We start from the raw sequence: 11,032 nt of genomic DNA on the forward strand, positions 1-11,032 counted from the left end.
CAGAGTGAATGGTGAAATGTGGAGAACAGGAAAGTCAAAGAGGGAAGTGCTCAATGCACCCTCATTTGGGGTGGAGCTTTTCAATGACACCAGACTGTATCTTGCAGAAAGCTGGTTCCAGTTATATTTTAAATGATACATTTTAATGTGCCACTACCATAACCGGTATTACTCTGTTTGGAAAACGGAATTAGACACGCTTTTAAATCAATTCATCAATCCGGGGTTTGGCTATAGCTTTTAATTCCCACTCAACCTAATTTTTCAGAAACGTACACTATCTCCAATAGCCCACTACACAGATCTGTGATCTCCCTATAGCCAACTTTAAATCATCCATCCGTGCACTGCAATTCCATATAAATGCGCTTTGCGTGCCTCAAACCTGCTGCAGAACTAAGGCAAATCAGTGTATCGGTGCGTCCCTTGCGTGAGGCATTTAAAGGGAATAAGAGGAGCCACTTCAATTGGTTGCAAATCAAGTGGACAGTGTTCATGTCCACAACAGCACCAAATGCCCTTAAAAAAAAGCATCATGGTTCACTGCTTTCATGGGTCTGAAAAATACCAAAACATAGTCTAGCTCACCCCTGCGCACATTTATACTGTGCCTCGTGCCATACGTGCCCTGAGCATGAACAGAGCCCCAAATGTCAAATGCGGTAGTGTCATTGTGGGTGGTATGGTTTTAGAACATTTTTTTATATTTCTGTTTGTGAAACAGACATTTTCTGTATATTGAGTCAAAACATTTTTGGATTAATCAAGGCATAACAGAATGTAAAGTGAACCCATCACAAATATCAAACTTCAAAAAGACCTCAGAATGTAACAGTAGCAGTTTTCACACACTCTGTGTTTTGTTGCACTTGATTTCACAAAACATGCCTGTTTGACAATATCAAGTTGAACTTAATATTCAGTATCTAGTATTTACAAACAAATGACTTTAGAATACGGCATGACATTAATTGAAAAAAAAAAAGTTCCATCCAACAGTTGGGGTTCAGTTGCATTTTTCTGGATGATTTATTTTCTACCTTATCCCCATTTTGCCCTCTGGAATAAAAAAATAAAGGTACTTGATAATACACGGGTGAGTATGAAAATCTGATGATATGTTTTTGTTCAGCTTTTAATACGTAGAGAGTAAGAGAACTGAAAAAGCACTGCAACAACATACTTCAGGTTTTGGCTAGTGAGTAAATCCAGAGGCATCTATCTATCTGCAGCTTTGTCTCATCCTGTTGGAGCTGAAGGTGCAGTCTTGCAGATTGACAGGTATGAATTGGTGTGTGTGTGCAGGTTGTGATTCATGCATTACCCCCAAGGCAGGAGAACTCTCTAACAAAGAAAGTATTTCGAACTTTAATTGTTGCTTTACCTCATAAAGTCATAAACCTTAAACTGGGCGTTGAATCCAGCTGTTTGTTTGACAACTATGTAAGAGCAACATTCTCAAATGATGAAAGTAGAATTGACACTGTCTTCTAAAAATAGTGACTTTCAGTGCTTTAATAGAAATATAACACATACTCAGGTGATTCTAAGGTATATTACCTTCAGGGGTGCTTGAGCACATTTATCCATATACTGTGTCCAAGCACTCACTTACGACATTTTATCAGGATTACGGGTAAATTACAGCTAGTGATGGGAAAATTAAGATTCATGGAGCATTTGCGATATTTTTTACCCCTCTAGATGGTGCTCTTGGTTTCAAGATAAATGCTAGTGCAATGGAAATGTATCAAATTTCCACTGCATCTTTAAACGAATAGTTTCGAACCACCAACTTCAGAACAGCTAGGCAGATGTGCTATCTATCCACTAGTTCACTTCAGTACATTACTTTCAAAATCAACCTTATTTCACACCCAGCATGAAAAAAAAAAAAAAACAATGCTCGTTGAAATTTGGTTTATTTTGCTAAAACACATAAGCATATCACTCCTACATTAGAGCCATAAGGGCCTTTTTCTTTCAAACGCCACTATAGTTCTAGGCTGAGGCACCTCATGGAGATAAACTACTGAGGTCCACTGAGTTTTTTGTTTTTGTTGTTTTTTCTGATTCGATTCTGAGAATAATATAAAGAATGTAAACGGTGGACATTTTAATATTTCTGAGAAGCCGTGATACAAATACTGCACTGCAGGTCCGAACTTCACTAGGCAGCTAGGACCTTCAATCTTTGTTGACCTCTTCTGGCACAATTATAAACTGCAATACAGCTCAGAATTTACAGTAACAATCACTCAAACCCAAGATAACAACCTGAAATGTGTAATGTGATAAACTGCAAGAAAGAGCAACTGTTTTTTTCTTGAATTTCAAAATCAGTTTCTTATTGCGGGTCTTAGGTTAATTCTCACCACTGCCATCGTCCTTCTGTCTTGAGAAGCTAGGATTCAAGCCAGATTTTTGTTTTGGAGAAAAGGAATTCATTTTGAGTCCGTTCCTGTCAGGATCTCTGACTGGATTCCCAGATGAAGTGAAGAAATGTTAGTTCCACAAGGCAGATACAAATGGCAACAATTGATAGTGGTTTGTGGAAACATCTGGGTTCAGCAAAATAATTGCAAACTCTGTTCTCAGGTACCAAGAGCAGACGTCAACCAGAAGAACAGCTCTAAGTGCTGAGAGCTGATTGCAAAATCACATATCTTATAAAAAGCAATTTGTCAAAAATGATGACTACGGTGAATTTGGACTCAAGGCATTAACTTGGCCTGGGTTGAGTTGCTGGAAAGGAAATCCAAAGTCAAGACATCTACAAACAAATTTCAAACAAAAATCACAAATGATTTCCTCAAATGATCGGTACTTGCAAGCACAGCGAAAATACTCAAAACACGTGAATGAAACGTGAATGGAATGCAAAGTGGCTTACTGAATAAAACCATGCCAAATGTTCAAGAGATGGAGTTGCAAAACAACAAGAAGCAAAATGATTGGGCCAGAAATCACAAAACATACAAGCCCACAAATAAGATGAAGATCACAATGTATTAAAGACTACCTAATTACAAACTAAAAATGGTACCTAAAGGGTTAAAAGCAAAAAGAAAAACTATGCTTCACGGTGAAATCATCGCGAACAGACGACGGAAACCACCCAATTTAGGTGTGATCAAAACTTATTTTCTCTCTTTGATTACATGAATAATACTGTCTTGTATTGAGTGTTGTCATCTTATAAGCATTTGCGTTGCAGTATTCAAGTAACAAGACCGTCGCCATGGTCAAAATTCCAGCTGTGTTGGTCCAAATAAACGACAGCATAGCAACAGTACATTAGTACAATAACTGTTGCAGTCTGCATTTGAAAGACTTCTAATATTTTGACATTGCTTTAAACAAGCGTTTTTAATGAAGGTAGAATCTAGTTGTGTACGCAAATAATCTAGTAAACACTTTTCAGCGATTAACATGACCAGAGCCGTTACTTCCGGAGTTGGGTTGTGGTTGCAGGAGCGAAAATAACATAACACAGATGTTGGCAATACAAACTCCTCCTGTGGGAGCCCCCGAGCATCGCCTGGCCAGATGAGTAACTTAATCCCTGCAGTGTGTCGTGGATTCCAGAAGACCTCCAGTTGGTATAGGGACACATGGTTCCAAAAAATGGAAGTGGCAGACATTCATCCATACCGTCTGAAATCTTGTAATTAAGTTGGTCAATTAAGTATTCCAACAATATGAGAAACCACCCAGGGAGTAAAAAAAGGAAAACGTGATTGTACATTTGTCAAGAAACATCTAAATCAGGGGTGTCAAAGTCATTTTTGTCGCGGGCCGCATCGTAGTTCTGATTTCAATAGGAGGGCCGTTACGACTGTTAACCCATGTAAATGTATGATCACCTTACACATAGCTAATTGATGGATCACGAGTTTTGAAATCAGAAGCCAGTAAATAGTTTGTTCAACTATTTTTCAATGTAATTTAAAGGAAGAATTGGTTAGAAATGCTTGAAATATGTTGACAGTGAAGACAATTTCAAAGTGTCAAGTCAACACAATTTGTCTTCGCGTGCCACATAAAATGTCGCAGGCCGGATTTGGCCCCTTGTGATCTAGATGATCTAGATCAGGGGTCTTCAAATCCTGTTCCTCCAGGACCAGTGTCCTGCCTGTTTTCCATCGCTCCCTGCTACACACACCTGATTCAAATGATCAGATAATCAGCAGGGTCTGCAGAAGCTGGGTAATGATCCTGATCATTTGAATCAGGTTTAGGTATAGACGGACTGGTCCGTCACATTGGCAGGTCGCCCAGCTCTGCATACACGTCATGGATGTTATTTGAGTGTTCAGGGTCATGTGTATGCTTCAACAAGTAGCCATCCACAAACCAGCATTGCATGTTGGACTCTCACACCAGATAACTTTTATTAAACTTGACCTTTATTGACAAATCGTACAAACGGCATTAAAAAAAAATGCTGTTTCACAGTGTTCCATGATAATAAAAACAGAAATACTGAAAATATTAAAAGGGTTTACTTCAGTTATCCAAATGTTTCTACAAAAATCGGTTCAACTTCTGAGTTCATTTTGTTCCACAAGTTACAAAATCAAAACATGTGAGTATCCACAGAGGACTTGGGAGATTTGTTTGTGCAGCTTCCACACCCAAAACAATTTGGACCACTTGCGTGTGTGTGTGCGCGTGCGTACGCACGTGCGGGTGAGTCACAAACGTGGGAGGAAGGAGTGAATATTGCGTCAATCTGCCTAAACAGCCCCAATGAGGTCTTCTGAGAAAGTCCCAGCATGATTTTCGAGATCTCTGTGCAGTTGCCAGCTCTCCTCTCGGACTCCTTTCAACAGACCTTCCTGTTGCATAACACAAACAACATCCATAAACATAGGCACTAATCAGATATCAAGTTTTTGACTCTCATCTTGTCATCTATTTACAATGGGCCAGCACCCAAAAAGCAATTAACAAACAAAACCATGAAATCATACCATAAAAAAACTTTGCAGTCTATTTTCTTTGACGGCTTATAATGTTGTGAAGAGAAAGAGAAATAACTGACAAAGACTTAGAAACAGACCTTCTGGGTGTCACCAAACACCAGGATTATTTCTCCCTGTTCAAATTGGAGCTGGCCACTTTCAGACGCTGCATGGCTCTTTAGCGCCACCCCCTGGTGTTAAACATAGGTCACATCCGTCAACATTCAGGGCTGCTGCTACCATAACAGATAGTCTCGAGCAAAGTCAAAACTTGAACCAAAAGCAATTCCACATCTGAAACATCTCTTCTGGTTTGATTCTGAGAACAGGAGACCAGGGGCGGAGCCAGAACGTGGCTAATGGAGGGGCCTGGAAAAATTAGGGTGGGCCTGAATATTCCTCTCACTGAGCACAATCCTCCTGTCCCACTACATCGTAAATTCAAATAGAATGACAATCTGAATAATATGAAGTTCAGATCTTCGTTAGACAACCATAATTATGCCATTCTTAATATTCAATAAAATAAACACAACAACACACAAATAAAAAATAATTTCCTAATTTACAAAAAACTTAAAAGTATATTTTTTCACGAATCTCACTGGGTGGGCAGCCTGTCAATCTGGGTGGGCCTGGGCTCCGCCCCTGCAGGTGATTGGTGATTATTATGTACTACACACCAGTAAGCACGTCAACCTACCTTGTACAGAAAGCCAGGTGGAAAATGGCTCTCGGAGTCATGGCATGACCCAGCCGTCTCCTTGACGTCAGCTTCTCCCTCCATCTCCTCCTGTTCCTCCTCAGCGGGCAGGAGAAGACTTTTCTCGGAGCGCGAACATCGACGAGGGGCTGGAACTGGTGCAATTTTGGTCTTGGCTTCCTCGGATGGCGCTTGATTTGCATTGTCCTCTTGCTCAGGAACGACTGGTGTGTCATTTCCCGCACAATCGGAGGGACTGGCTGTTTCTTGACTCGCAGCATCAGATTTAGGGACGCCAGAGTCATCCGACTGATTTGTAGATAGTTCGGCTTCCGCCTCCACCTCCTCCAGACTTTCACTTGTGGTGCTCCTGTCGCTGGGCTCGCTGACACACACCGACTGCCTTTTGGGTGTGTGGTTACCACAGGAGCTAAGGTCAGAGTCTGAGGAAAGCCCAATTTTGGTAGGGACGCCACTATCCTCTACTATACTTATTTCGCCGGAGTTGTTTTGAGTTTGTGAATCAGGAGAGGAGGGTACGGCATTGTTCCCATTTTGGGCTGAGGAATAGATGGACACATGATCAGATGGGAAACCTGTGTTGCATGGGATTGGGTTGGAAATGACTAAGGATTTTCTCTTCTTTGACTTCCCTGTGGTGCTGTGCAAAGGTAAACAAGAGTTAAGTTTTGGAATTTGAGGAGTTTTTTTTTTTTAATTATTAAAACTCATTCAATCCCAAATACATATTTATATGTCTTATCACAGTCCAGCCATTCAATCTCAATAATTTATTTATACTTCAATTTTTTTTCAAATGTTGGGTAAAAGAGGGTCTGAAAATGTCTGGTATTGAATGAGTTAATATATCACCTGGTCAGGCCCTTGATGATGAAAGATTTTCCAGAATGTTGATCTTCTAGTTTCTTCATCACATTGTACAAATCCTTGTTAAGCTGCATATGCAGAAAATCATGAATGTGTTGAAAAACAACTTTTGTTTTACAGTTATATTTGATATCACTAGAGTAAGAAAATGTGCCTTATCTTACCACACTCATTTCTTTATAGAAGACATCTCTCAGATTGGATACATTTTGGAAGACGGTCACGTAGCAACCAATGCGGCTACAGACAGACAAAAAACACATCAGTCATCATCTCCTCATAGCATCTGTTACAATATTCTAAAAGCCTTACTTTGAATGCATTTATATGCCTCTTTCTGGGCGAATGAACATCATACGGACACTTTCCCAATTTCAAGACATTTTCTCACAAATTTAAAACAGACATTATACATTTTGTCAGACTTAACAGTTCCCAGGTGGCTTGAGATATCTATTACATGCTTGTCAACATATGTTACCATTACGAAGGTTAACGTTCACATGATGATTGTATTTCTATTGGACTGACGCCAAGATTGACCACCAAAGGAGGAAGAGTACACAGGGAGAAACTGTAAAAAGGTTCAGCTACCCCGTATTTTCGATGAAAAGTCACCTTTAACTTGGATTTTTCAGACATACAGAAGAAGACTTGCCTGAATAGAAAAGAAAAGGTTTGTTTTCCTCTTCATTTTATCTGTGAAAATGTAACTTAGCTAGCCAATCGTACCTCTGATAGAGAACAGGCAGCTCCTCCCTCAGCTCATTATTTATCTCTTCAAAGACATTCTGGGCTTTGTTGAACTCCTCTTCTGCCTATTAAACAGGACAGATTCCAAAATGGATGTGCTACGGTAATCAAAATGTCTCCTATAGATACAACTGCAGTGATGGGAAAATGAAGCTTCATGAAGCATTTGATTTTTTTTTTTTTTTTTACTCCTCTAGATGGTGCTCTTGGTTTAAAGATGAAGGTTAGTGAAAATTTTCCACTGCATCTTTAAGACAAGAGTGCCATCTACAGGAGTAAAAAATTATCCCCCCAAAAAGCGTCCAGTGCTTCATGAAGCTTCATTTGTTGATCACTAACTGTAATCAAAATGTCTACTATAGACTACCTTAGAAATTTTCACGTCATCCTTTTTCTTGGCACTCTGTAGCGCTTCCAGGTGATGACGTGCTGAATCATAGTCCACCAGCTTTCTACCACGCTTAGCGACTCTTTCCTGAAACACACATGCTCAAGTAAACAGTTGGACTCACTAATGGTCGGGTCTCAAGATGCAACCCACTCCTCTGGCAGATTACACAAAGGCATTTAGTATCATTTTGAGGGAATCAAACCCAAAATATTCATTTTGTGTCTGAAATCAGTTCCACAGGTACAGACATTTAAAAAAAAACACGCACGAGATACCTTGACCTCTGGAAACTGGCTCGTATAGTTTTCCATGGTGCGCACAATCTGGTCATTCATTTTCTCCTCATAGTCGTTCCAGAGTAAGTCTTCACTCTAAAACGGTACGGATTAATTGGAATTCACAATCAGTCTAACTATAAACTGGTTTAAACAAATTATTTCAAAAATGTTGGACAAAGAAAAATAAGGATGATGCTAAAGATAGGCAACTGTAAACATTCAATGCTGTGTTCGTTTCAAGGCTACATGATTAAATGAACTCAATCAATCTCAGTGCTCAAGGTCAGGACACAAAACAGCTGAAAGTACAGAGAACACAAAGTTGCTGATCACACTCATGACTATAAAAATACAGGAATGTACTGTGTATTATTGGTTACCCTTCCAATTGCAACAACTTGCTGCTGACATATTAAAAGGCAAAGCACTTTTTAATCAGGCCATCATTTCTCAAAGTCAATTCAGATAAATTAATACAAAATAATGAAAATACTTCTATAATGACAGCAAGGTCCTCCACTCCATTCCAGTCAGATTCATAGACATCTTGCAAAGTTTGAGACAGCCGCTTGGATGTCTCATGTACAGCTGTGGAAATGGGGATTACAGAGTGGGAATAAATATTAGCTCACCTTACTATTTTGCATCAGCAACATTCATGTAGCATTGTTTTCAAGGTTTGTGACAATGTTACACCCACACTGAGAAGGTCAAAACAACACTTGCTTCCTGACTGTAGCTCACATAATAACAACTAACAATACAAGAAAAGCAATGGTGGAACCGTTTCTTAAATCATCACAAAGGCTGAGTCTGCTTTTACCTTCCTTTGCGACAACGCAGACATCATTGCAAAATAGACTGCAGGCTTCAAGAATAGTACAAACTCACTTCCCATTTACACATTCGCCCCATTTAAACTGAAAGTGTCAGTTTGTTGATTTTTTTTTAATTTATTTTAATAATTCATGCTTCGGAAACTTGCCTTTTACTGCACCGTAGTAGGCCTTAACATCTTTTAGCAACCTGCTTCCATCCACCTGTGTGCAGACAAAAAAAATAAAAATTAGCCTCCATGAGTTGCAGAATAGCCTTAAGATATTTTTTTTTCTAACACTCTCTTTTTTCTAACACAGGCGCATTGAGCATATTATTGCAAATAATTTTGGGGGGTTGACTTCCTGTTTAATGTTATTTCTGCAATGCTGTAAACTAAAATATAACACTTGATGACAAATATTATGAAGTGAAAATAGTTTTCATGTGTTAGCATTCAACATCCTTCCCATTGCCCAATGGAAAGTTGTACTTCAAAAATGCACAAAATGCTTCATAGAGGAAGTCAACCCAAACATTTTTTTCAAGAATATGGTCTAGCAGGCCCGCTAGTTGAAACAAGGCATTCTGATAAATACAGGTATTGTGTTTGTGGAATAAGAGGTAATCCACCCGTTTTTTAGTCATCTCTGGGGGCGGCCATTTTGTCAATTCTGTTGACTAAAAATGTTATCACAGTTGCTCAGGGAATGACCAAATGACCAATCACAGCTCACCTGTTTTCTGAAGCTGAGCCATGATTGGTCGTTATCTGAGCCCTGAGCATCTGTGATGTCATTTTCAGTTGACAGAAGTGACAAAATGGCTGCCCCCCAAGATGGTTAAAAAGGTGTGAATTTTACTACTTAACTCATATTCCACAAACGCAATATTAATCAGAAGGCCGTACATTTCAAGTGGTGGTCCAGCATATAACATATTTCTCATGAAGACAATTTTTAGGTTGACTTTCACTTTAAAGAACTGGAGTCCTTCCATACTCGGGACTTTGCCAGCAAGGCATCCAAATTAACACTAAAAATGCATACTCTTGAATTGTTACTTTGTTGTTAAGGTACCTAATGACCGTGTGGATGAGGAAAACAAAACAGCAGCTTTAAAAGAACAACAGATGAAAATGTCTGTTTACTTCTTATGACACCATGGTACAGTGTGTACCTTGTCATTCTAAAAAGTTGAAAGAACAAAGACAGTAAATTGTCTTTTATCTATGCTTTCTATTACGCAATAATAGACTGGATCCAAACCATATCGGCCTACTATATATACCTGTTGTTTGCTGAGGTTCTGTGAGCAAACCTCAAATTGTTCATCCTTGGTCTCCATTGTTTTGCCCAGTTTTTGAAGGACCTGTGTGAGCATAACAATTGAGATTTTAGTTTGTGCTTTACATGCCTTATACTTATTCCAATATGCAACATTTACTATGTTACGCTTTTGATTTTATCATGGACTCTCCAATATATATATCCTAACACTGTCCGTGTCTTTTGCATCAACTCAAATAAGTATGCCTAAAGGTCACGTGTTTGCTTCCCCACATTGCTCATGACCTCCATCTTTAAATCTGAAACTAAGCGTCTGACAAATTATCTAAAATAGCATTTGGTCTGCAAAGTATGCGTGCACACACGAGTGCACACAATAACCCACCCAAACTTTGTAGGCGTTTGCTTTAACTTTGTTCTATCAAACAAATTAACGTCAAACTTAAGTGTTATGGAGTTCAGAAAGCAGAGGAAGTTCACAATCAGGAAGTGGTGACTTGTGTGTTGGAACACATCTGAGCGGTACTGAACAACACTGCGATGTTCTGACACGGATCAGAAACAAGTTCAATTCTGGAGAAGTGGCTGTTGGTTTCGTGATTACAATTTACAGGACACGTAGCTAACGGTACCACAGACCACAGCACTGAAAATGATCACAGCACCTTCCAGACTCAACAGAAAATATTCTACTTTCTACATTTGCAAAAAACCACATTAAGGTGCAGTACTTTCCCTTACTTTGCCATCAACACTAAACCGTATCGAGATTCGACACATTTGACAGGAGTACCTCAGCTCACCTTTTCTTGCGCGCGACTCAATGACTTCTGGACCCTTTTAGCAAGGAATCCAGCACCGGCCTGTAGGTTCGGACCCATCTTATTATTATTCTCGGCCATGCTCCTCTGCGGTCTGCTTTACAACGGTATGAAATCCGCCTCCTG

The 11,032-nt window shown here is 39.5% G+C and overlaps 1 protein-coding gene across 2 annotated transcripts; it reads right to left on the minus strand.

Annotated features, from left to right (window-relative positions):
- Nucleotides 1-4,369: 4,369 nt before the first annotated feature.
- Nucleotides 4,370-11,002, minus strand: bin2b (bridging integrator 2b). 2 transcript variants are annotated; one of them, XM_086041718.1, is made up of 12 exons: nt 10,889-11,002; nt 10,087-10,167; nt 8,966-9,020; nt 8,474-8,568; nt 7,978-8,073; nt 7,679-7,786; nt 7,291-7,376; nt 6,723-6,798; nt 6,544-6,626; nt 5,671-6,331; nt 5,066-5,158; nt 4,370-4,841 (listed from the first exon to the last, which is right to left on the minus strand). In XM_086041718.1, the coding sequence occupies exons 1-12, from the start codon at nt 10,985-10,987 to the stop codon at nt 4,740-4,742; spliced, it is 1,635 nt and encodes a 544-aa protein (XP_085897844.1). In that variant the 5' UTR covers nt 10,988-11,002; the 3' UTR covers nt 4,370-4,739. The 2 variants fall into 2 exon arrangements, with proteins under 2 accessions (XP_085897844.1, XP_085897846.1); XM_086041720.1 differs by lacking the exons at nt 8,474-8,568; nt 8,966-9,020; nt 10,087-10,167; nt 10,889-11,002 and adding an exon at nt 8,613-8,880.
- Nucleotides 11,003-11,032: the final 30 nt, after the last annotated feature.

Source organism: Filicampus tigris, chromosome 9 (genome assembly GCF_054856515.1).
Source record: "Filicampus tigris isolate MCC_2025a chromosome 9, RoL_Ftig_1.0, whole genome shotgun sequence".
Lineage (NCBI taxonomy): Eukaryota > Metazoa > Chordata > Actinopteri > Syngnathiformes > Syngnathidae > Filicampus > Filicampus tigris.